The 24,061-nt window shown below is 47.4% G+C and overlaps 7 protein-coding genes across 7 annotated transcripts, besides 40 other annotated features; all 7 read left to right on the forward strand.

Moving 5' to 3' along the window:
- Window positions 1–24,061: part of a sequence feature (heterozygous, non-Esmeraldo-like haplotype) that runs on past the window's edge.
- Window positions 322–349: a microsatellite.
- Window positions 1,056–1,111: a sequence feature (T-rich).
- Window positions 1,377–1,415: a microsatellite.
- Window positions 1,511–1,555: a sequence feature (T-rich).
- Window positions 1,659–1,717: a microsatellite.
- Window positions 1,855–3,210, forward strand: Tc00.1047053506009.10 (hypothetical protein, conserved; the record flags this gene model as incomplete). Its single annotated transcript, XM_807943.1, has 1 exon — window positions 1,855–3,210. The coding sequence occupies one exon, from the start codon at window positions 1,855–1,857 to the stop codon at window positions 3,208–3,210; it is 1,356 nt and encodes a 451-aa protein (XP_813036.1).
- Window positions 3,507–3,568: a sequence feature (A-rich).
- Window positions 3,898–3,934: a microsatellite.
- Window positions 4,348–4,531: a sequence feature (T-rich).
- Window positions 4,761–4,795: a microsatellite.
- Window positions 4,813–4,846: a microsatellite.
- Window positions 5,012–5,031: a microsatellite.
- Window positions 5,086–5,120: a microsatellite.
- Window positions 5,254–5,322: a sequence feature (T-rich).
- Window positions 5,904–5,980: a sequence feature (A-rich).
- Window positions 6,402–6,422: a microsatellite.
- Window positions 6,553–6,595: a microsatellite.
- Window positions 6,773–6,800: a microsatellite.
- Window positions 6,928–6,983: a sequence feature (GA-rich).
- Window positions 7,034–7,057: a sequence feature (AT_rich).
- Window positions 7,073–7,163: a microsatellite.
- Window positions 7,164–7,185: a microsatellite.
- Window positions 7,186–7,199: a microsatellite.
- Window positions 7,392–7,413: a microsatellite.
- Window positions 7,470–7,491: a microsatellite.
- Window positions 7,717–7,770: a microsatellite.
- Window positions 7,981–8,009: a microsatellite.
- Window positions 8,216–8,262: a sequence feature (T-rich).
- Window positions 8,481–8,501: a microsatellite.
- Window positions 8,730–11,975, forward strand: Tc00.1047053506009.20 (hypothetical protein, conserved; the record flags this gene model as incomplete). Its single annotated transcript, XM_807944.1, has 1 exon — window positions 8,730–11,975. One exon carries the CDS (start codon window positions 8,730–8,732, stop codon window positions 11,973–11,975), a length of 3,246 nt encoding a protein of 1,081 aa, XP_813037.1.
- Window positions 11,980–12,021: a sequence feature (A-rich).
- Window positions 12,160–12,215: a sequence feature (T-rich).
- Window positions 12,573–12,609: a sequence feature (CT-rich).
- Window positions 12,665–15,568, forward strand: Tc00.1047053506009.30 (TPR-repeat-containing chaperone protein DnaJ, putative; the record flags this gene model as incomplete). Its single annotated transcript, XM_807945.1, has 1 exon — window positions 12,665–15,568. One exon carries the CDS (start codon window positions 12,665–12,667, stop codon window positions 15,566–15,568), a length of 2,904 nt encoding a protein of 967 aa, XP_813038.1.
- Window positions 16,210–16,289: a sequence feature (T-rich).
- Window positions 16,547–17,539, forward strand: Tc00.1047053506009.40 (uncharacterized protein; the record flags this gene model as incomplete). Its single annotated transcript, XM_807946.1, has 1 exon — window positions 16,547–17,539. The coding sequence occupies one exon, from the start codon at window positions 16,547–16,549 to the stop codon at window positions 17,537–17,539; it is 993 nt and encodes a 330-aa protein (XP_813039.1).
- Window positions 17,865–17,941: a sequence feature (T-rich).
- Window positions 17,981–18,011: a microsatellite.
- Window positions 18,369–18,392: a microsatellite.
- Window positions 18,543–18,571: a microsatellite.
- Tc00.1047053506009.50 (hypothetical protein, conserved) lies at window positions 18,751–20,022 on the forward strand (the record flags this gene model as incomplete). Its single annotated transcript, XM_807947.1, has 1 exon — window positions 18,751–20,022. The coding sequence occupies one exon, from the start codon at window positions 18,751–18,753 to the stop codon at window positions 20,020–20,022; it is 1,272 nt and encodes a 423-aa protein (XP_813040.1).
- Window positions 20,412–20,435: a microsatellite.
- Tc00.1047053506009.60 (uncharacterized protein) lies at window positions 20,796–22,046 on the forward strand (the record flags this gene model as incomplete). The annotated part of the gene is made up of 1 exon (XM_807948.1): window positions 20,796–22,046. One exon carries the CDS (start codon window positions 20,796–20,798, stop codon window positions 22,044–22,046), a length of 1,251 nt encoding a protein of 416 aa, XP_813041.1.
- Window positions 22,082–22,129: a sequence feature (AT_rich).
- Window positions 22,842–22,871: a microsatellite.
- On the forward strand, window positions 22,913–24,058 carry Tc00.1047053506009.70 (uncharacterized protein; the record flags this gene model as incomplete). The annotated part of the gene is made up of 1 exon (XM_807949.1): window positions 22,913–24,058. The coding sequence occupies one exon, from the start codon at window positions 22,913–22,915 to the stop codon at window positions 24,056–24,058; it is 1,146 nt and encodes a 381-aa protein (XP_813042.1).

The raw sequence follows: 24,061 nt of genomic DNA on the forward strand, positions 1-24,061 counted from the left end.
GACGCACACATGCACCCAGAAAAGTAGTCGTTTCAGTGCGTACGGTAGCCCGATGCGGAAATGGGTGGTCGAGAGGTGAATTTCATTGCTTTTCTGGCAGGCGCGAAAGTAAATGGTGTGGGGTGCCGGAGGAGAGGGCGGAGGAGCATCGACGTGGTGTAGAGAGGATTGTTGGGGCCAAAGGCCCTCTTTTCTCCTTTTTTTGGTGGGTGTGTGTGTGTGTTTTACCGCACGATGTTGACGTCTTTTTAAAACATATATAAATATGTATGTTGGCATGTAGATTGGATGGCATGACGCGGGACACATAAGCGGATGGGGTGTCTGTCTGTCTGTCTGTCTGTCTATCATTCCGTTGGGGCGCGGTGTCGCTGTGACAGCACTTGTCTCTGTTGACTCGCTTTCCGCTGGGAGTGAACTGCATGGGGAAACAACAAACAAAAAAGTGTGGTCTATGTGCTCCGTGACATCCGGTGCGTTTACAAAAACAAATGAAAAGAGACGGCGACCGAAGGAACACAAGCGAGAGGAGCACCGAAGTTGACAGAACAAGAGCGATTAGAGAAGAGGTAAAATGATGAGAATTGAGGGTTGTATTGAAGGAATAACATCGGCGTGGTGGGTGGGTGGGTGGCAGGTGCAGAAGAGAAAAGGAGAAGAGTATAAATATTTATATAAATGTAGTTTTAGGAACATTAGACGCAGAGGCTGTCACTGTTGTATACTCTTTTTTTTTTTTTCTTTCTTCTCTACTGTTTCTGTTTTTGTATTGCTGCTACGCTCACATACATGTACTCCTTCGAGCTCTTCTTATCTGTGTCCGCATGTATGTTCTTTTCTTTCTTTTTTTGTTTGTTGCATGTGTGTGTGCGTGTTGATTCATGTGACATCTTCAGTGATCAAAGGGCTCCCGGCAAGACACACACACACACAGGGAGAGTGTGTTTGAGTGAAATGGAACGAAAAAGAGAGAAAAAGAGATGGAGAGTGTGTGAGTGAATTATACGTGTATTAATGCAAACCCAAAAAATTGTATTTTTCCGTCAATGCCATCATTTTGTCGTCTTTATTGTTTGTTTTGGGTTTTTTTTTTTTGTTTTTTGTTTTTCTTCCCTCCCGCCTCCTTTTTGTTGCGATTTCCGACTGCACGAAGCAAATGTGTGTGTGTGTGTGTTTGGGTGGTTTTCCACCTTACGATTGTTTGTGCTGGGTGTATTCATTGCCCTTTGCCCTTTGCTCTCTCTCTCTCTCTCTACGTCCAGCCCGTTGCTGCTTCTCGTTTGTTTGCATGTTTGCCTGCCCATTCCCCTTCTAATGGCCCCACAGCTTGGGGCTTAGTGGGGGGAAAGAAAGAAACAACGAGCAAACAAAGGAAAAATGATAATAAAAATAATAATAATAATAATAATAATAATGAAGCGTAACCAAAAGACGAAATAAAGTCGGAGAAGTCATCTAAAGCACCACTACGCTATCAAATAGCAAAAACAAAAAAACAAAAAATGTGTCGTTTCTTTTTTTTTTTTTTTTTTGTCCGCTTCTTCTTTTTTTTTTTCTCTGTGTTTTGTTGTTGTGTGTTGTTGCGCATCTCTCTTTGTTGTGTACTATTTTTTCCCACCTTGTTGGCTTGCCCTTGTTTTTTGTTTTTTTTTTGCCTTTGTGTGTGTGTGTGTGTGTGTGTGTGTGTGTGTGTGTGTGTGTGTGTGTGTGCGTCTGTTGCTGTACTTGTGCTCAGGAAGACGTACTTCTCGTAACTTGCCCGGAGTAAATAGCCAACTAGCCAAATAGCCCGTTGCAACCATCCTCACGACTGCTTACGCACAGACGGAATTTATTCAGAATTCAGCAGTAACAATGATGCGCACTAGCCCGCGAAGTATTCAGCAGCCCATGTACCGCGGGGGACAGGGAGGGTTCCAACAGCAGCACCAGAATTATCACCAATACCAGCATATTCCGGGTCGCCGAAACAGCAACTTAAGTCCCGTGAGTGGAGGTCGGGGTGGTAACATGGGCGCCCCTTTACATTTTGATCGCCATCACACGATACGGTTGGTGTGCCCCCGCAGCAACACTGTGGTTTGTACACGCCTAAACCGTGTTCTTCCGACCCTCGCAAAGGCACAAAGTGGTGCAGCTGTCTGCGAGGATTTTATGTATGCTCAAAGCTGCCCATATGGCGAGTCATGTACCAAGGTACATGTTCCGAAAGAACACACATGGACCTACATTACACCCGACATTAATAGGAGCACGGGTCTGTTTGAACCGGGATTTATTGTTCACTGCTACGGTCCAAGAATGACGCAGTATTACCCAATACAGAGCGAATTTGTCTTAAATACTCGTGGCAGCCGTGAATATGTGAAGATGTATAACGAACATGGAGATAACTTTAAAGCCAAATTTAAGCTTTGTGAGAGTATGCTAACCCGTGGAGAATGCAGTCTGGGAGAAGCCTGCGATGATATTCACGCCATTCGTAATGATGTTTGGAACATGGAGAGCAACACCACACATATTGCAGAGCCGGAGCTGCTAGCGAACTATCCTCGCCTTCCGGCAAATATTACAGTGCGTGCTTTTGAACAGAACAGTAAAGATTCCTTTGTTGATTATCCTGGTGATCAAGTGCTTTTGACGTTGGGTTCACGTCAGTACTTGACGGCGTTTGAGGCTGAGGGAACAATTCCCAAGAAGAAGATGCAACACTGTGCCCATTTTCGAACCAATCATCTCTGTCGAAGGGGTGAAAGCTGTCGTTTTCTTCATGTTGTCACAGATACCGCCGGATCGCCTGTTAACTCGATTGTGGGGGAAGTAAGCCCCAATAGCACATCTCGTGGCGATTCTCCCAGCTCCGATATTACTGTGAACCCTCGTGTTCGCCACAACGGTCCTTGGATGAGTGGTAGCCAGGTGGCACTTATGGTTGCACAACGTTTTACTGGGGCAACTGACGCTGCGTCGCCAAAAGTCAACCAGGGAACTGTAGGGGAGCCAATGTTAAGCAACAGTGGCACGGAGAGTAACAACCCTGTATTCATGGCACGGGAGGAGCATCAAGCATCTGGTGAAGCAACTCCAAGTATTCTGCCATCGCGAATGATTTTCCCTAATCAGGCAACAATGGACATGAGTGGCAAGATGCGGATGATCAGCCCCACGCGGCGCAACAACCCGTACGCCATGTACCACGGAGAAGAGTAACCCTTCCTCTCTCTCTTCTTAACATTGGTTGGAAATGGATTTGTGTCAAAAGAATAAGAGCTTTTCGCTCTATGTATGCACGGTACTGTATGACAACGCAGGTATAAAGTAAAAGTGGAGCGTGTATGGCCCTGGGTGTGTGTGAGGGAGAGAGTATCCAATACGACATGTAGCGAGACGGCCTTCCTGATTCAATATTTCCCTTTTGGGCCAATGGAAGGTACCGCCCGTTATAAACAACGCGCTCACGAGGGATGAATGGGGATAAAAGAAGAGAAGGAAAATCTGTTGCGACTAAAAAAAAAAAAAGGAATATTTTAAAAAAGAAATAAAGAAAAACGAAAAAGTTAAGAAAAAAGGATTTGCGCGAGAATTAAAAATAGAGGTGGGGTTGGTGTGCGTGTTTTTGTGCATTTGGGACGCATCACAAAAAAAAGGAAGCGAAAACGCTGCAGGAAAATTTAAATCGATGCGGAGATAGGGGGAGAGGACGGAAGAAGAAGAAGAATGAACTCCAGGAAAAAGGGGGAGGGGATGCGAGCAGGCGACGCTGCAGAGAAAAGAGGGAGGGGAAAAAAAAAGGAAAAGAGGAAGAAATGCGGCTAAATAACTTGGAGTGGCGTAACGAAATATTTCAAAAGGAAACAAAAAAAAAAAAAATGTGTGCTTGAATTGCGGACTCAAACCTTTTTTCTTTTCTTTTTTTTTTTTTTTTTTTTTTTTTCGTCGGAGCATTTTTTTCCTCCTCCTCCTCCTCCTGCCTGCCTCTTCATCTCCTTCGTGGGGGTGTCTCACTGCCTCGTGGTGTTCCCCCACCAACTCGCGTTAGTTGAAGTTTTCTGTTGTTGTTTTTGGGGGGATGTGGAGTGCTTTGACTACTGTCCGCTGTGGTGGCTCGGTGACGTGGGGCGGTTGGTAGAGGCAGCGGGGACGAATGAACCAAACGAGGAGGGGGCTCATAATAATAATGAAAGAGAGGGGTGGGGAGGGGGGAAATGCCCGTCTACGATTTATTCAGCGCGAAAAGCGGGTGGAAGAGATAAGAAGAAATCGTCTGCAGAGAAGGAATGAAAGGGAAGAGGAATGAAGGAAGGAGGGATTTGGATAAGATCCGATAAAGCAAGTTGGGAGCGGCCATTTTTTTTTTCTTTTTCTTTTTTACACGTTTTACTTTTTCTCCATGTTTGTTGTTGTCGTTGTTTTTGTTTTTATTTACGTATATTGGTTTTTGCCTTATTTTATGGACTGCTTTTGATTACTTATTGGTGGTGCTGATTTTTTTTTTATTCTGGTGTTTCTTCTTGGGTTATTATTATTGTTTCCCGTGCGCGGCTGCATTGCACGTCTCCCATCGTCACCCTGCCTGTTCCCCTGCCCTCTCCCGGGCCGCAGATGCGTGTATGGGTGCGAGCTTTGCCTGATTGGGCTGCACAGGGGAAGGGAAGGGAGGGGTCTGCTGGATGGGGTAGGGAGATTCAGCCTGCGTGCACAATTTTTGATACGCTTGCTTTCTACAATTGGCGGGGAATAGGGGAAAAAGAAAGGGATTGGTGTGTGTGTGTGTGTGTGTTTGCGTGTGTATGTGCGGAGGACGATGTTCCTTTGTTGTTTTTGTTTTTGTTTTGTTGTTGTTGTTCTTTCCGCCGAGGAATATCAGCAGCATTGTCGATTGCATGAGTAAAAGCAAAGGGGGACGGACGGGGTGACGTGTGAATAGACACGTGTCCCTACCTTTTCCGCCACAGAAGAGAAACAAGTCGAAGTGAATGGTGCTCCTCCGTCCCCATTGCATCGCTCTGTCTTTTTTTTTTTTTTTTTTTTGTGTGTGTGTGCGTGTGTTTATTTGTGTGCTGCTTGCTTTATCTGTTGATTTGGTTGTTTTTGTTTTTGTTTTTCCTTTTTGTCTTTGTGTGTGATAACGACCAGTGGTGGTGATTAGTAATAACGGGAGTCAAACTGCACTACTCTTGTCATCCCTCCCCTGTGCTCCCATCAGTTAATGACGTATGCGATCAGTGCACGCTTCTTAGTATCAACGACCCCTTTTTTTTTCTCTCTCTCTCTCTTTTTTGGTGTTTCTTTCTTTTTTTTTTTTTTTTTTTTTTTTTTTTTATTGCCGTCACTGACGTGGGGCGCACCGGACTTGTTCAACTTACTTTGATTTCCGTCATGTACATTTTGTTGCTGTTGCCTCTGTCGCACATTTAACTGTTCGCTCGTTATTATATCTTTTTCCTGGGCAATGTGCTTTCTCTTGTCTCTTTCCGCTCAACACATCCGCCTCTCTCTTTTTCCGCCCCGCCTTCCCTCCCTAGTCGTTGCCACCTCGCATGTGCCTCAGGTCTTTTGCGGGTGGCGGCTGCGGTGGAAAAGAGAGGGGCGGTCTGCTGCTGTTGAATGGGGGAAAGAAGATTGACAAAAATGAGGATCGGGAAGGGGAAAAAAAAAAAAAGCCAAATGGATTTTAACTCCGACACCCACACAAGCACGCGTTTGTCTTTTTTCTTTCTTTGTTTGTTGTGTGCGTCTTCCCCCTCCTCTTTCTTTGTGCGCACCCGCCTGCTTGTTGCCCCGTGCTTGTATGGACGCACACGGTCGCCGCGAGTAGATGGAAGGGCCGGCCGCCAGGCTGACGGGCACGCCGACGCAGGAAAGATGGGGAAGGACGGCGGCAAACGAGAGAGACACGGTGGAAAAAAAAAAAGGGGGGAAAAGAGAGCGAATAAAAGTGATAGAAGAGAAGAAATGAAAAATAAATAAAAAATAGAAATTCACTGAGGCACCCATTTTCTTGTAAGAGATGCTAATGACGTGACATCTACCCGGTGTGTGTGGGTGCGTATGTATGGAATCAAAAGGAAAAAAAAAAAAATGACGATATCGTCAAACGGAATATTCCGAGGGAAGAGAGCAAAAGCGAAAACGAGAAGTTAAATGGGTTTTAAACGGGAAAACACAGAGCATAGAAGGTGCCCTTACCCTTGTACCAAAATAGTGCCTATGTATGTAACAACTAGATGTGCGCATGCAAACGTTGTGGATGCAGGAGTTTTTTGTTTGTTTGTTTTTTTTCTTCTTTGAGGAAAAGTTTATTTGATTTTTCGGTGCCGTTTTGCACCGTCGTTCGTACTGCATGTGATGGTTTTCGTCATGTTTTTGGAAGCCTTATTTTTCTCCCGCCCCCCTTCACCCTCTCTCTCTCTCTCTCTCTCCTCTTAATTTTTCCCTTCTTATCTCGTACAATTCGCCTTTTGTTGTCGTTGTTGTTGGCTTTTTGCGTTTGTGCGTGTAATTTTATCATTTTTTTTTTTATGATGTCGGTGCCTGCGACTCAGTCGCGGCTTTTTTTTTTTTTTTTTTTTACTTTTTATTTGATTTTATTTTTGGAGGGGAGGGGAGGGGGGCCTGTAGTATTTAATTAAATGTGGGCGTAACGCGAACATGCATAGACGATGTTCCGGGTTGCATGCAGCTTCGCTTTACGTGCAAGCACACACCTGAACGGCCCAATTCTTTGACGGTTCTTTATTTTGATCGATGTGTTGGCTGCGAGTAATGCGGATTTTTTTTTTTTTCTTTCTTTCTTTTTTCCCCCCGTATTTCTGCGTGTGTGTCTTTTTGTTTTTGTTTACCCCGTGCATGTGTTTTCTCTTGTGGAAGGGGGTCGTTGTGGATGAGCGTGGACCTCGGCCTTTGTGTGTGTTGTGAGAGTAATAAGAGGAGGAGGGAAAAAGGAAGAAGAGGAGGAAGAAGAGGAAAGGGGAGGGGGAAGAAGTTAGGGACAACGTGAAGTGTTTTATGGCGGCACGAAGGAACAAAAAGCAAATATATATATATTTTTTTTAAAGAGGAAAGAAAGCGGATGTACAGAAATATGTATGTATGTATACGCATGCATGTATACAGATTTATATGCCACATTTATATATTTATATATGTCAGTATATCATTATATCAATCAATCAATCAATCAATATGTATTTATGTATCGATGGGCCTTTCTTGGATCCGTCAAGTCCCCCGTTTGGGTGGGGAGGAGGGAAGAAGGGCGAAGGGCGATTTGTTGTGACCCGCCATCACAGCCGGAGAAGGGCCGGGGACATAAATTAAAGTTTCATTTTATCATCCGTGTGTTTTTCCATGCAAAAGAATTGGAGGGGCGTGGGAGAAGGGGAAGGGGAAGAGAGAGAGAGAGAGAGAGAGGCGTTTGCCTTGAAATTACGGCGTTAGCCTCGGAGAGTGGGGGGATGCGCTTTTGGTTGTTTTGTTTTGTTTTGTTTTTCTCGTGCCGTTTTTGTCCCTAATTTTTTTTTTTCTTTTTCCTTTTTAGTGGAGGGGGTGTGGCCTGCGGGCTTCTCTCAGCCTTTACGTGCTGCGTACGAGCGCCATTCGCATGAATTTTTGTTTTATTCTTCTTTTTTTCTCTCTTTTAATTCCCGCGTTGTGTTGTGTTTTGTTGTTATTTTTAATTTATTGAGGAAAAGGGGCGGGGGGCAGGGGGGCTCTTTGTTGTTGTTGTTGTTGTTTTCAATATATTGTTATTGTTATTATTGTTATTGTCTGCTGCTTATGTTAATACTTGACTTCTTTCGCGCCTCGTGTGTCATATGTGCGCTTGCCGGACTTCATGCAGTTTTGCCTTTTTGCCTTTTTTTTTTTGTTTGTTTTTCCCCCATCGCCTTGGTGTTGCTTTTTATTTGGCTTGGCATAAGTAACCAGCAGAGTGATGCATTTTTTTTTTTTTCTTCCCCTTCCTCCCTCCCCATTTCCAAAAGAAAAGAAGAGAAAAAAAAAAAAAACGCATGCATGTTATGCATACAAACACCGCCCAGTGGGTGGGAGGTATTTAAATATTTTGTAATGCGGCATCATTTCATTTGATGCACACATATGTACTGTGCGTTTTTTTTTGTCTGTTTGTGCGACGGGAGGGGCGCATCTCTGTGCTCCTTCAAGCCCCGCGTGCGGTTGCTACCTTGTAATGCAGCCTGCCCCATCGTTTGGCTTTTCTTTCCTTTTTGTTTTTCTTTGTTTTTTTGTTTGTTTGTTTCTGGCTCTTCTTCCCCTGCCGCCCATATTGTTTATTACTCTCCGATTTCTTCTGCTATGAGGCCCGCCTCGCCCTTTTGCACTCGCTCTTCACCTGCAGAGACACGCACCACCGTGAGTGGCGGTGCGAGGAAATTCTTTGCGGCACACTTGAAGTCTCTTTTTTCTGCCCTTACTTCTTTTTTGTTGTTGTTTAGGAAGTTGTTTCTAGTTGTTTGCTCGTGTGTGTGTGTGTGTGTGTGAGTTTGCCGGACGCATTCTTCCTTGTCTCGTCAGCGTGCAGCAAACGGTGGCAGGGCGACACGAAAAGAAGAAAGGGGAGGGAGCGCATCACTCTCACTCACTCTCTCTCTTTAAGTAATTCGCAAATAAGTGTCATACACTACACATATAACAGGTGTTTTCTTGCACGGGGAAGGGGCGTGTTGTGCAGCTGTGGTGCGTGCTCTCCGTCTTGCCCCTCAGGAGAAATGTCGCAGCCAGGAACACCACTGGCAGTTGAACTGAAAACAGTATCCGGCAGAAAATGTACTGTCGACCCCCCGTTCACTGCGCAGCGCCTGGTGGACGCTGCTGTCGATCAGCTGCACCTTGAGCGCAGCACAATCAAACTATTTGTCGGGAGGCGACTCGTATACATGTGGAAGCCGGAGGACTCCGAGCCCAACCAACGCCTGCGTGCCCAAGTCACCGTTCCAAAGGGCGGCAGCGTGTTGGTGGTGGGGAAGCCGGCACTGAGACAAAAGACTCACCCCTCGAGGGCGAAGGGCGTGGACACGTCGAAAGGCTCCCCCGCCGCGGATGGGGCCGCAGAAAAGAAAAAACCCCTCCTCACCCCCGTGGCCTCCGCTGCGGATGACGGCATGTACATCCGATGCGGCTCAAGCGACAGAGGATTGTACCGATTCCTTAAGCCGCTGGTGTTCATGCTTGGTCGACGTGGCCTGCACCATCTCTTTCTGGTTGCGAAGGGCCAGTACGGCCATCTTCCCGAGTCCTTCCAAGACCACCCCGTGATGGTGTGCATCGTGGAATACGTCGATCGTGACCCCGGCCGGCTGAAGGAGATACTCAACACGATACAGGAGGAAGAACCAGGTCTGATGAGGTGGATTGAGACACACGCCGAGTTTTTTCTGAATGTTATCAACACCCCTCCACAGTGGCGGGACGACACATCCCCCATATGGCTGATACGTCACGCAAAGAAAGTGTACAGTGCGGAGAACACAAAGAAAACGGACAAGAGTGAGCTTGTTCGTGCAGTGACACCAAGTTACAAACAAATGGAACTAATTCCAGAGGATCTTGCCGACAATGGAATTTTGCTGAATGAGATTGGCTTACCGCAGGATGCGGATTCCGGTGAGGTTAACAGCAATCCTGATTCCTCGCGAACCGCGTCATTGGAAAGCATCCAAAGCACCGCAGTGATGGAGTCTTCAACCAAGGATTTATGCTCTGAAGAAGATTCTCTGCTTGATATAACCATTCAGGAACTACAAACGGTGTATCGTGCGTGGGAACTCGCAAGAGAACGATATGGTAGAACGGTGGGAAATTTGACAGATAAAAAACGTCTGGAGTCTGAACTGAAATCCCGAGTGCGTGATGTACACAGCACCCTTATGCGCGCTATGGAAAGCTACATTTTGAATCCCCCCAGCCCTGCCTCGCTGAAGAAGCTGTTACTGATTGGGCACCGCGCATGGAGCGAGAGTGAGCAATGGTTTATTGAAAAAGAACATGTTTTTAACGCACTCGATACAGCATTGGGGAGACTGCTCTTTAATGCCGGGAAGGAATTACTTATGGTCCGAAACTCCACACACCATCAGAAGGAGAGCAATTCTTCCAATAGAAAATCATCCCCAATTAGTGAATTCCAACAGTTTCCTGCGTTGGACCTCACAATACGGTGGATCACAGCCAATGGCCCAAGTATTCTTGCGCATCAGCTACGAGAATACAGTCTCCAGCAGTCTGTGAGCATCGTTATGTACAGTCAAACCTCCTGCAATCAAGTCTATGCATATGTTGTAAGAGACGGTGATGTGAAGATTGCACCTATTGTTGTGGACGAACACGCTGACCGGGAACTGAAAGAACTTGAACGCCTCTATGAAGTTATGTCCCAAACGTATGCTCCAAAAGATGCCATGAAAATGCGGAGGGTTATTCGATCTCGTTGGGCTGGTCTTCTTGGAAAACTTTATCAGCGTCTACTAAGTCCTATTGAGGGGTTTCTCCCCAGACCTGCGTTAAAACCACACGTACCACCGTCCGAGGTGGGTCAAATCTGCATCATTGACACTTGGGCTCCGGACCACATTCCCATTCCTTTTCCTGCACTTTGGAATCCGGCAGATGGGGCCTCTTGTCTACTTCAATGGGCAGTTTTTAAGGCCAATCGTCCGTGGGACCTAATTTCTTCGGCAGAGGTTCCTTGGTCTAACCCCGTTGCGAATTCCCCCGTTATTACACGCGTTGCCGCTCCAATCGTTGTTCGGCCTACCATGAGTGTAGTTGAAGAAACCACCTGTTCAAGAACAAATATGGTGACTTATGTAAATACCAGCGATATTGGATGTGTCTCCGTGGGGGACAAGACACGCAGTCGACCTTTGAAGGGAGCTAATAAGGTAGAATATGGGGAATTATGGCAGAATGTCCCATGGGAGCACTGGATACAGAAGGCATTGGGTACCTTTCACGCTGGTATTCCGACATATGCATTCTTGAAGGGCAAAGATTCAATGCAAAACGGGGCAACTGCCCTTTTTATTCATGAGGTAGTCTTTGCAGAGAATGAAAGCATCACATCCACAAGATCATCGTCGCCGCCAAATGGGAAAGGCAAAAAAGTTTTAACCGCTCGAGAGATGCCTTATAATCAAAGTGCAGATTTGTTTGTGTCTCACGTTGTGGGTCGTGATAGCGGTGTAGGCATACACCGTGCTGCTCTTTTGCCGACATTTAAGGTGGCCGGGCGTGATCCGGCGGAAACGTATGCATCATTCTTGAAGACACTGGTCGCTACGAATGATATGACGGCAGCCAAAGCATACCGCTTAGCGGTGTTAATTTCATGGCACACCGATTGTAGGGAGGAACCGTGGCGTTCCGCCTCGCTGATGTTATTTAACTACGGTGGCACAATGAATACGCTTAGTTTTCTTCATTCAGAGTACTGCAAGAAACGTTATTTAAAGTCTTTACATGTTTTTCGGGGTGGAGATGCCAATTTCAACAAAGATGCTGAAAAACAACAAAACGAGGCACAGCTATTAAGGAATCAACCTTCCATCTGCAACACGGCGGATGGTTGTTACGTACGAAAACATGGAATTGACGCCATCTATGAAGTTGTGTTACACGGTTTATCTATTGCCCGACCGCAGGGCGAAGTTGCCATTCTTGACAACATGATTCAATGTATTGAGAATAATAGATCCTCGCTTGAGGAGTGCGTTAAACGACGCAGGGAGGGGAAAGACGTAGTACAGGCACTTGATACTCCTCCCGCGGAATTGGTTTTTGCACCATCCTTGAATTCGGACGGAGGGGCGTCTTTTGTTTCGCCGGTGAGGGACATCGTCACGGCCTTTAGGAACGGCGGGGAAGAGAACAGTTCCAGTGGTTTGCCCACTCGTGATATGCGACGGCGTAAAGGCAATCAACCGCCGAATAGCCGACGCCCGCCGTCTGATAGTTAAAATGAAAAAAAAAAAAATAGAAAAGTAAAAAAAAGAAAGAAAGAAAGAGAGCGAAGAAGTAAACCGTTAGTCCCCCTTTTTTTTTTCCACCCCAAGGCCGCCTGCCCCCCTCGCTTCTGTATTGAGTTTGTCTGCTGCTTTTTAATGGTTTGTTGTTTCAACGCAGACGACCGCAGGGCGCCAATTTTTCTTTTTGTTTGTTTGTTTTTTTATGTGTGTGATGCTTTTTTTTTTCTTTTTACGAGTGAGGCGGTCTCCGCGGGTTTTTTTTCTTTTGATGCCTCCAGCTGTTTTCCCGCGCGCCGAGCTTCGCGCTTACGCCTCCCATTCCACTCCCCACTTCTTCAGCCGGGGCTTTCCTCCCTCAGCCTCCGCGGGCAAGTTTTAGTAAGGGCTGAGGGAGGGAGTAGAAGGAGGCTTCGGCGTTTGCATGTGTGTGTATGTTTTCTAGGGTGAGGGTCGGTGTGGATCGTATCATTCGAGAGGGAAAATCTGCCCCCTATTAAGAGGGAAAGGAAGGACAGTGTGGTGCATTTTGGTGTTGCACGTGCCTTGGCTTGCCGTTGCTGGCATCACAATTCCTCATAGGCTTATTAATCTCTCTCGCTTTCTCTCTTTCTTTTTTTCTCTCTCTGTTGTGTCGCCTTGTTACATCCCCGACGACATCGTCCACGGGGATTCAAGCAGCGATGAGTGTGCGTCACCTTGGCGGGGCGCTGCGCTGGGTTGTGATCGAGTCCCTTGAGGAGCGGCTCGGGGCAATGCAGGAGCGACTGCAGGGGTGGGGCGTGACAGCAGTGATGCTTGGCACCGACACGGCCTCAAGTGATTTGCAGCAATGCCGGGAAGTTGGGCTGAAGAGGGATATAAATTTGGCAGCCGAGTACGCCGCGGCCCAGAAAGAAGAAAAACAACCTTTTGTCCCCACTGAGGACCGCAGCGGATCCCAGGAACCGTTGCTGCGTCGTCAACTACGCGTGTTGGAACAGCTGAGCGCCTTGATTTTGGAGCAAATAGCGAAGTGCCGTGGTGCCGGTGAGGAAACCCGTCTTGGGGGACTTGAAGAAGAGTTGCGGGAGGCAGTGGAGTTAAGATCCAGTGCCACCAATTGCCTTCAGGCATGTTTGACTGAAGAGGGGCGGACAAGCAGCGAAGTAAACACGCTCTCTTCGGACTGCACCTCGGAAAGCTCAAACTTGGCTTCTGTTTATCGTGCCGTTTCTTCAACATCAAATGACCACAACGAGGTGAAGGGCAATGTGCCTTCAAATGAATGCCGAGCAGCGAGTGCATTTTTTGCTCCTAGCCGAAATGGTGAGTTATTTCATCGTCGTTCAGCATCCGCATTGGAAACAGACCCTCAATTTACAAGTGTTTCCATGGAAGGATGGATGGATAGGAAATCGAGCTCCCCAAGGGCTGGCACGACGAACAAGAAACGCCCTGCTAGTTCTTCGACACCGAGACGTCCGCAAAAAAATACAGAACGCTTCTATGTTTACGGTGTCGCCATGGTACCCGAACGTCCAAAGACCAAACGCCCTGCCACGGCCAAAGCCTCCCGAAGAGATTGCATGTGTGGCGGCGATCACGACAGTATCACCAGTCATTGTGGAGATCTCGAGCCGAAGGAAATGAAGGAGTTTAATTTGACTGACAAGGAGGTTGAAGTGGTGGATGCAGCAGGGGTTGGTGTTTCCGTTGTGGTGCGGCGTATGTTACGTCCCTCAAGGCAACAGACGCAATCGAAATGCCGCGTTTCACCTGATTCAATGAATAAAATTCGCATGACGTATCGTCCTGCACTAACAGTGCGACGGGATGTAAGAAAAAGCAGGCTACAGGAAATTGTTCCAGGTCTACGTGAGTCAACTGAAGCTGCCGCAGTGGCAGTTGACGCGGCGAGGGCGGCGGTGGCAGCGTCATCATCTTCCGCACCACACACCCCGTGTGCCTCCGCTGTTCAGGGGTCAGGGAAGCAGCAAAGCAGCAGTATCGGTCATTTACATCAAGGCAGCGAGGAATGGAAGAAACAGGGCAGAAAACGATCCGGTTATACCACTCGACGTTCCCGCTCTTTTAATCCTGACTCCGAGTTCATACAAGTCTGCCGTGAACGAGGAAACAGGTGTATGCGGAATAAGCAGTACGAGGCCGCAGTCAAGGCGTACAGTGAGGCGATTGAGCGGGATCCTGAAAACGATATTATTCTTTGTAATCGAGCGGCAGCGTATTTTCTTCTCAATCAATACGTTCTTACTCTTATGGACTGCGAGTCTGTGTTGAGTCGCTCTCCTTCCAACCTCAAGGCGCATTGGCGAGCGGCGAAGGCCCTCCTTTACACAAATAATGTTCAAGCTGCAAGACGCCACTACCGTGTTGCCCGTGAAATGTGTGTAAATCTAGTGGAAGAGCGTGCAATTGCGGAGGAGATGAAGGCTCTGCGTGCTTATGAGATGTACTACGTTTACATGAAGGAGTGCCGTTGGATTGACAGCGTAGAGTGTGCTGATCAGTTGCTTCGTGCATTTGGCTCCACAGGAGTAGTTGGCCTGCCGTGGCAGTGCCGCAAGTTAGAGGCCCTTCTAAATTTGGACTCTTGGCGTACGTTGGAGGATATTAAGAGGCTTCGAAAAGCCTATCCAAAATACGCGGAGCTTCTATTTCTCCATGCAAAGTGCCTGTTTTATTGTGTGCACGATCCGAACTCAACAGGGGAAATTTTGGAACTTGTTCAGGCCGCTTGTCGCCAGAAAGAAATTGAAGGCTGTTCTCAAGACAGCCGTTATACTCATCTCGAGCGTACCGTGGTCTCTTTTGAGCATCATCGCGACCGGGGTAATACAGCGTACGAAAGTGGTGATTGGATGGAAGCATATACGGCGTACACGCGATGCCTCACACTTGATCCACTTAATAAATCACTTATTGCCGTTACGTACTGTAATCGTGCCGCCGCTTCCATGCAATGTGGTCGATGGAACGATGCTTTGAGTGATGTTCACCGTTCCATTCAGATTAATGGTAACAATGCCAAGGTGTATGCACGTCGAGCACGTATTTATCTCCATTTTATGCGTGATAAGGCCAGGGTGGGTATTGACTATCTTCAATTTGCGATTAACGACCTTAGAAGAGCCGTAGAGCTTGCCCCAACCGATGAAAATCGACAGCAACTTGCTGAGGCAATGAAACTAAAGGAAAGGGAAGAGCGGAGCAAAGATTCTCGTTCCAGTGACGGTAACGAGGACACAGACAGGGGGAGGAATCCCAATGAAACCCCGAGGTTCTGTTCCAATGATGCAAACAGTGCTTCTGGTGGGCCACGGCAAAAGACATACGGCCACAGCGGAGACGCTCCAAATATCTTTGCGTCAGAGAACTCAAAGGCGCACTGTACGAAGGTGCTGGGGTTGGAGAACACCGCCGGATTAGACGCGAGGTCACTGACGAGGGCGTATCGCGAGGCAGCGTTGCGGTGGCACCCTGACAGATGGATCGGCTCTGGTCCGGGAGAACACGAAGCTGCCGAGCAAAAATTCAAAGAAATTCACACGGCATACCAAACTCTGAAAGAAACGATGGTGCGATGAGGAGTGACAGGGGAGTTACCTAAGTTATTTGGAAGAAGGAAGTGGCCGAGATTTATATGTATGCTTGTGTGCTTCTCGACGTTCCCGCTCTTCCATCTCCCCTTCATAAGTGTACGCACCGGTTTTGAACCAGAGGCTCTGTGGTAGGCCGTGCCAAGACCCGATTTATACCCTGAGTGTTTTGCTTGTTTAGAAGAATAAAAGAAAAGAAAAAAAAAGGAATAAATTGGAAGTGGAAAGAGACAAACAAGAAACCGAGTGACTGGGGTGGGGTGGGACTCTCTGAGATGCGGAGTTTAACACACTGAACGGGCACGGCCGGTGTATATTTTTGGTGTTTATTTTATTTGCCCTATCCGGCTTTCATTCTCTTGAAAAATTGATTCTGTCACGTCAAAAGCCATATCTTACAAATGGAAGAAAAGGGAAATAAATCCAGGCTTGTTTGTTGTTTTTTTTTTTTTTGCCTGCGATGACCTGAGAGTGAGAGGGAGCGTTTCTCTGTTTCCTTGTGTATCTTTTTTTATGTGCCTTTTATTGTCAAGGTGAAGCGAGGACCAGTCGGACTGGTGAGAGAAAACGAAAAAGACAAAAAAAACACCGAGCCGCGACCTCACCCGCTGCCATCACTACTGGCAGCTTCTTTGCCTTTATTTTTTCTTATTTTTTCTTCTTCTCCTTTGGCTTTGTTTTTTGTTTTGTTTTGTTGGTGTGTATGTTTGTCTTCAGTTGTTGGAAGGTAGCAGAGAGGGTTAGGGGAAATAAAAGCCGAATCGGCTGCCGACAAGTCAAGCAGTCGGGAGAGACGCAGATCGCATAGGTGCGTGTATATATATATGTGTATATATATAGTCTTTTAACACTTTTGTCGTATTGTTGTGCGCGTGCGTGCTTGAACAGAGGCAGAAGGAGGAGGGTATCCCGCGGAGCCTGGGCCCTCTCATTTTTTGGCTTTTACTCCTTTCTTCCCGGCGGTTGATGGAGAGGAGAATTGGCGGCTTGGACTTACACGCGAGATTACATCCAGGGGATTGGAAGCCCTGCTTACAAATGGGCTTGGCGGCGGCAAAGGAGGGGAATAAATCCGGAAAAGATGTGGAAACAAAACGCACTCACTCGCGGGTTTGCCGGAGGGATTCCTCTGGCAGTTGCGAGGATGGCGTCACTCCCTTTTCAGTTGTTTCGGCCAAGAGAAGTAATAAGCTTCGTGACAACTTTGTGAGGCCCGAGAAAATGTCAACAAACAACGCCGTCCGCAGCCTTTTTTTTACAGCAAACCCGGAAGAATGGGATGAAGTCATTGTTATTTCACACTCACCGCAAGTTGCTTACATTACAACCTCCTCAAATCGTCAAGCCTCTGTTGTGGGCTTCTCTAATGGTACGGCCCATTCGGAGCGTAGGGAAGAGGAGAATATCTACAAGGGTAATAACAATGATAATAATAGCAGGAACAATTGTTCTAGGGGACGTTTGGTCTCTCGTAACAATTCTTTGGATGAAACTGTGGTGCAAGTTGAACAAAGAGCTGTTAGTTCACCCAGTGGTTTTGTTGTTTTTAAGCGACCTCCACCCCACTCTGAGTCAGCAAAAGTAGCCCCTTCACCGAGTATTGACCATTGTTCTCGAAAAGAGAGCTCTAAAGTTTCCAGCAGCCCTATTCACCGAAAAACAGTCATTGACAGAAGCATGGATGAAGATGTCAACCGTCCCTTGCGGGGTTCTGTGGTTTCCGAAGGTTACAGGCATTCAGTGACCGGGAGTGAGAAGGCCTCGACGTGCCCGAAGGGTCTTTCCCGGCGCAGCCTCTTGCCACTGAGGCTGGAAAGCATCGACGTTACGGGGATTCGGAAAAAGAGCGATGCCATTCAGCAATGGCTCAACGAGGTTGAGAGGGAAAAAAATCGGCGGGTGTTTCCATTGAATGCACGACGGCCGCGTTCCCCTGCACGAAATCCGGTGGAGGAATGAAGTATAAAATACGCAATAAAGAGGAAGCGGGTCCATTACCGTGATTTGTCATGGGAGTCATTTTGTTCTACTGCCTCCTTTTTTTTTTTTCTTTTTCTTCTGGGGTGGCACGGGGAGCTGATTTTCCATGCGTGTTGAGTATAAATCCTTTTATGTGTTCTCCGCGTTTTTCTTTGGTGTTTATATGTTTTGTGTATTCTTCGTTTTTGCCTTGTTTTTTCCGTTATTCTTCCGTGGTGCGGTGCTTGCTTCTTTTTTTCTTTTTTTGGTCCCCTTTATTTTGCGTACATCCACTGGCTTGTTGCACCGCTCAAGTCTGCTGCGATTTTTTTCTTTGTTTGTTTTTGTTTTATATGTTTTTTTTTTTTTTTCGGGCATTTGTTCATTTTTCTTTTTTTTTTTATTATTTGATGTTTTCCGATGACTGACGTAAACTACCCTTTTTCTTTACTTCTCTTCTTTTTTCTTTTCTGCCGTTTGTTGGCTGCGTGGCGTGTCGTTCAACCCCCCCCCCCCCCCCCCATTGCGACTCCCTGCCATGCACGGGACGTCCCCGGAAGGACGGCGGGGACAAGTCACGGATCAGGGGCGTATGTATATATACACACATGTGCGTATTTATTCATACGTAAATCTAAAAATTTCTTTTTGGCCTTTTCATTTCCCATTCCTGTGCACTTTTTCTTTTTGTTTGTTTGTTGCTTGTCTTCTTGACGTGACCGAAGGATGTCACATGTGAATGTGTGAGATGTCTTCAGGGAGGGGAAGGGCCCCTTACTGGCCGCGACATATTTGAATAACACACACTTATGATTGTTGATTGTTTTGCGTTTGTTTGTTTGTTTGTTTTTTTTTTCTTGTGCACGTAGGCGCCTACATTATTATATGGTTTTCAGTAATACGTCGTCTTTCTGTTTTCATCCCTCCTTTTCCGTCTCTCGCTATCGGTGTTTTACTGTAAATATACGCCGGTGTAGTCCGTTTTGCCGGTGCCGTCTTTGACTTTCCTTTCTTTTTTTTTTTTTTTTTTTTGCTCTTATCTTCCGGTGTGCGGGGAAATGGAATCCAAAAAAAAAAGGAAGAAAAAAGGGGGAGTGGGAGGCGCGGTTGCGTCGGTCGGCCGCGTGCATAGTTTGCAGTTGCATTTCTTGGTTGCAACGGAGGACACAAGGAAAAAATAGTAATAGTAATACGGAGAATACGTGGACAGTATGCCAGGGTTTAGTCAGGGGTTCAGTGCGTTCATAGATAATTACATTCTGCTGCTTGCCGCACGTTTTCACGCGCCGCTGGACGCGGTCTCTTTCTTTGAGGGCGATCCCGATGAACCGTGGGAAAAGGTGGCGCGCTGCGTCAGAGACGCGCTTCTCCACCCGCAAACTGAGGACGAGAGACGGGAGGTGGCGCACGTCGACTTCAGCCTATTCGATGCACAATTATGCCGAGAGCGCGCGCTTTACTTCACGTGGCGTCTGCGTGAAGAGGCTGCCAACGATGCGACCAAAAGTGCAGCCGCCGCGGGTGCAAGTGCCCGAATTCAAATTACCCAAAAGATGAGTGGGAAACCGAAGAATCGTGCCGCGGCTCCCTCTCAATTTGACATCACAAGGGACTCCCTGCGGGACGAGGTGGAACAAATCTACACCGCCGTCCGAAAGAACCTGCCCAGTACGTTTGGCCCTCGCCCACCCGAAAATGGTGCGGCGAACAACAGCCGCGGGAATGAAGATGTCGGTGAGCAGTTGGGGGATAGCAGTACTGACGAGGACGATGATGATGATGACGAGGCTTTGGATGCGGTCGAGTTTTCGCTTCGTAGCGAAGAGGAGATGAAGAGAGATGTTGCCATTGCGGAGGCACGAGACGCGCTCTTGGGAAAAATACAGGAGATGCAGGCAGAGTTTTTTGCACAGCACCGACGGTGGATCGACGTCCCCTTCGACATCGACGTGGTACCCACACACGGGAAGGCCGTGGATGGCGTAGTGCCGGAATTACCACCTGGTGCCAAAGCGGCGGACCACCAGCCACTCTCCAAGTCGGCGATGCGGGAGGCGCTGGCACCAGCATACACCCCCGCGGTGTCAGAGAAAAAGAAGACAACTTCAACAGTAAAAGAAGATGAGGCGGAAAGCCCTTTGAATGCGGGAACAGCTTCACCAGCGCATCTCCTTGAGGCGTTGAGGCGCAGCATTCATGTCAACCGACCGCCGCGTCCCTCACAAATGCGAGAGGAGGACTACGAGGCGGAATACGGAGATGTTGCGAATGCACCTTTTATTAGTGAGGAAATTCGTACAGAAACGGAATTTGGCATATACCAGAAGATAAACCGGGTGAATGATTCCCGAGTACCGCAAGAGAATTCTCTTTCACGTGATAGTTTGAAGAGGAACGTAACGTTCCAAACCACCCGGGCGAGTCGATGGAGCATTTTGGAGTACGACGGAGAAGCTGATGAAGATAGTGACGATGCGAGTTGAGATCATTACATAATACATGTATAGTCATACGTATAGATGGAAAAGTAAAAGAGCTTGGGAAAGAAAGGGGTATGTTATGAAATGGACCTGCAATGCGTCCAAGTAATTGTGGTCATGATCATTTCTTTTCTTTACGGAAATGTGCGAGGCGTAGGTGAACGGACGGCTGACAAGAGGCACACAAGAGAATAAATGCCCAAAAGACATAATAATCCAAATTTGGCAGAAAATATGGCCCTTATTTTATAGAATTGCGTGGGAACAATGTGCGACCAGATGGGGCTAAATAAATGCGTGGCTGTCTTGTCTGAGATCTTTTGTGTTATCAGTTGAATACTTGATTTTTGCTTCCAGCCATGCCGCGATTTGGAAGTTGGCGAGCGTGCATTTTTTATTTTATTTTATTTTATTTTTTCTTCCCTTCCCCCCTCTCTCTCTTTAACCTGTCGGCCCATCCAATTTATTTATTACCCTCCACGCGCAGGGCGTTCCGACGGTTGGAGTGATGGCCTTTTTAATGAAAGCTGCCACTTTGTAAATTTACAACTAGCCCGGCTATAATAAAATAATTCTTTCGAACTGGTTTGCTTGCCGGTGCCCGTTTGTTGGACAACTCATCTCGTATTACTTGAGGGGGTTAGGGGATGTTTGGTTCATTGAGTGAAGCTGTGGCCTCCCATTCTTTTACTTTCCTTCTTTTTAAGAAGAAGGGGCAAACCCTCATTTAAGCGCATATTTTCTCTTTGTTCAGCACAAACGAGGAAGCAGCTGTAATGGAAGGTTACGTTCATTCATCTATGAGGTCTAATGACGTCCACTGCGTGATGGCTCCGCATACTCCTCGTGCAGTGGAGGATAAGCCGCGTCGTGCTCTTATCCGTGCTGTTATTTTTTGTATGATTATGATGTGCGTTGAAGGGATATGTGGTTTTATTGCAAACAGCCTTGCTGTTCTTTCTGATGCGGTGCACATGCTTGCTGATGTCTTTGCTCTTTCAATCTCTCTCTTTGCCGTGTATGCTTCCTCTTGGAGTGCAACGACGATAACTACGTACGGCTGGGGACGCGTTGAGGTTGTTGGTGCGCTCTGCTCTATTTTAACAACATGGGGCCTTGCGGGCTGGATTGTTTTTGGTGCAATCAAACGCACAATTATAATACTATTGTGCGCCAGCAACAAGAATAGAAAAAACTGTGATGAAATTGACGCGGAACTGATTTTTGTTGTTGGGGTCTTTGGATTGTTAATGAACGTTGTGTTGGCTATTATTTTGAGATTTGGCGGGGCTCACGGACACAGTCACGGCTTGTTGCATAGCGGTGCAGACGTTCATGAACACCACCACAGCCTCGATGCCTTGCATGACCACAGCCACGAGATTTCTCAGGACATTGAAAGCGTTGTCATCGAAACAGAGTGCGGCATCGGTAATTCTTCACACTTTCAGCTTGTGACTTCACACTCGGAATTCGTGAATCCGCCTTTGGGAGATGGTCATTCGTATCACTGTGGGTCCGGAAGTATGAATCTGCGCGCGGCAATGCTACATGTTTTTGGGGATTGTATCCAGGCCTTTGGGGTCGTGGTGGCTGCATCAATCATTTGGTTTGGGAACCTTAAAACGCAAGGTAGCGCTAAGAGTGCAAATAGTTACTACAATTTAGCCGATCCCTTTTTTTCCTTCCTTTTTGGCCTTATCACTATTTACACGACACGCGACCTTTTCAAGGAAGTAGTTTCTGTGCTCCTCGAGGAAGTCCCCGCTTCCGTGAGCTATGACGGTGTACGGGATGCGCTTCTGGGTGTAGAAAACGTCGAGAGGATTGATGATTTGCACATGTGGTCGGTTGGGCCGAATTTTCATCTTCTCTCGGCGCACCTGACCGTTGCGGGATGCTCAACAATTCGTGAGGCTAAAGAATTGGTTGAAGAAGCCGCCATGCGGTGCAAAAGGTTGGGCCTGGCACACGCGACGATACAACTGAACCACGTTTCTCGCATTGAGAATGGCACCACAACGTGAGCCACGCCAAACAGAGTTTTTGCGTGTGGGCATCCTAAAAAAAAAGAAAAAATTTTCTTTTTTTTTTTTTCAATTTATAAAATGTGTTTTTTCTGCGTGTATATTTTTTGTGTTTGTTTTTCCTTGAGAGTTTTGAGAGGAATGCTTTGGCTCTGCGTCTGTGTGGGAAGAGCATTGCAATCTATCATCCTTCCTGATTTACTGCTGTAGAGACTGCTGCGGGTGCCCAGTTTTGAGGACTATGCCAAACCCAACCTGCCTTCGTCCCCGTGCGGGTGGCGGAGGAAATACGATTTGTGCACCACGTTGGCGTTGTCAAATAACGGTGACGGATAAAATGTGGAGTCTTGTTGGGCTCTTCACTGACGATTGTACCGACCTGCATGTCGCTGAATAAAGGGAATCCTGAAGAAAATAACGAGCGTTTTACTTTTTATCGGCTTTTGAAAAAAGAAAAGTAAGGCACAGGCGTTTTTTTTTTCTTTTTTTTACGTACTTGAGTGTGAGTGTGTAAGTTTGCATTTGGTACAACCAGAGGAAACGAGAAATGGAAAGCGCACTGATCTAATGAGAAAATTATGGACCAGCGATATATGTGGTAAGTAAAGGACGGGGAGCGCGTATATTATTTGAAAGTTGTGTTCCCAAAACGTTCGGCAGCCAGCACGGGGTGGTGATTCATGGTCTTACTCACACAATTCTTTTTTTTTGTTGTTGTTGTCGTCGTTTCACGGTTTTCTTTTATCTGCGTGGCTAGTACAGTGATAAAGAGTGAGTAAAGAGCTTCAAGAGGCTCACACAAACGTACACACACACACACACACAGGGTGATAGGGGGCAGTAAAAACCCTACATTATACGTAGAGATGGAGTCTCTGTCGTCAAATGCTGCATTGGAGGGGGGTCGTGACAAGAGGGAAGCAACGCATGAGGCGGATGCGCATTTGCTTCTGCCCAACAGGCGCACGTGGCTTGAAAGCTCGCCTCTACCGGCAAAGCATCAGTTTTTCTTTCCTAGCAACCGCTCCAGCGCCAGCACCGCCCCTCCCAACGGGTCTGCATCGCCTGTGAAGGCGGCACCGGTAACAAAACAAGTGGAGGGCGGTGCTGGGACAGACGCGATGCGAAAAGAGCTCATCCGCCTGTACGACAGCAATGCGGAGCTTCGGGAACAAGTGGAAAAGTTGCAGGCATGCCTCCATCATAGAAAAATGGTGTTGGCCAATGAGTTCGAATGGAATTGCTGCACGCACCTTGCCGAGCTGAGGGAAGCTCTTATGGCGGAGAGGCTTCGGTGTGAAGAAAAGGAAAGAATCATCGCCGCCCTTCGGGAGGAGTTATCCGCAGCAAATCAGGCGATTGAGTTTCTTTCCAGAACTCAGAAAGTCCCCTTGAAGGAAAGTGCAGGCACTCGTTTTCAGGGGCGGTTATTGGATGGGTGGGATCGCTCCAGTTCATTGGTAACCCAGGATGACCCTCAGATTGTCTTAGAGGAGGAAATGGCGGCACTGCAAGCGAGGCTGCATAGAGAAAAGGAAGAACAACAACAAGGAGAAAAAAGTGGTACCGGTTGTCTTTTGGAAAAGCAAATAGGAGCAGAAAACTTTTCCTGGAGTCGAAGTCATTCTGGGCTCTTTCCGACGCCGAACAGTTCCTTCGGTGCTGGTAATGGCGCTGGGAAGAGGACGGTAGTGACGGGAGCAAATAATTGTCAGCGGCACACCACGTCACCCACATTAGCCACATTGGATTCTTCTGAGCAGACGTCAACGCTGTCGAAGCGCACGGCGCGCACACCGCCGGCGTCCTCGAGCCGGGCATTTGTTCCACAGACGCTAGCGGATATCAACACACTCACGGTGGCAACACCATTCAAGACGGAGGCGGAGCCGTGGTACGATGAGGAGGAAGTGAAGGAAGTTGTGTCTTTTTCTCGGGCATCGAGGCTGAGAGTGGCGATGTCGCCAAGGCGTTTTCTGCGCCCGAGCAACGTGAAGACATTATCGCAATAAAGA

Source organism: Trypanosoma cruzi, genomic scaffold (genome assembly GCF_000209065.1).
Source record: "Trypanosoma cruzi strain CL Brener 1047053516015 genomic scaffold, whole genome shotgun sequence".
In the NCBI taxonomy this organism is placed as follows: domain Eukaryota; phylum Euglenozoa; class Kinetoplastea; order Trypanosomatida; family Trypanosomatidae; genus Trypanosoma; species Trypanosoma cruzi.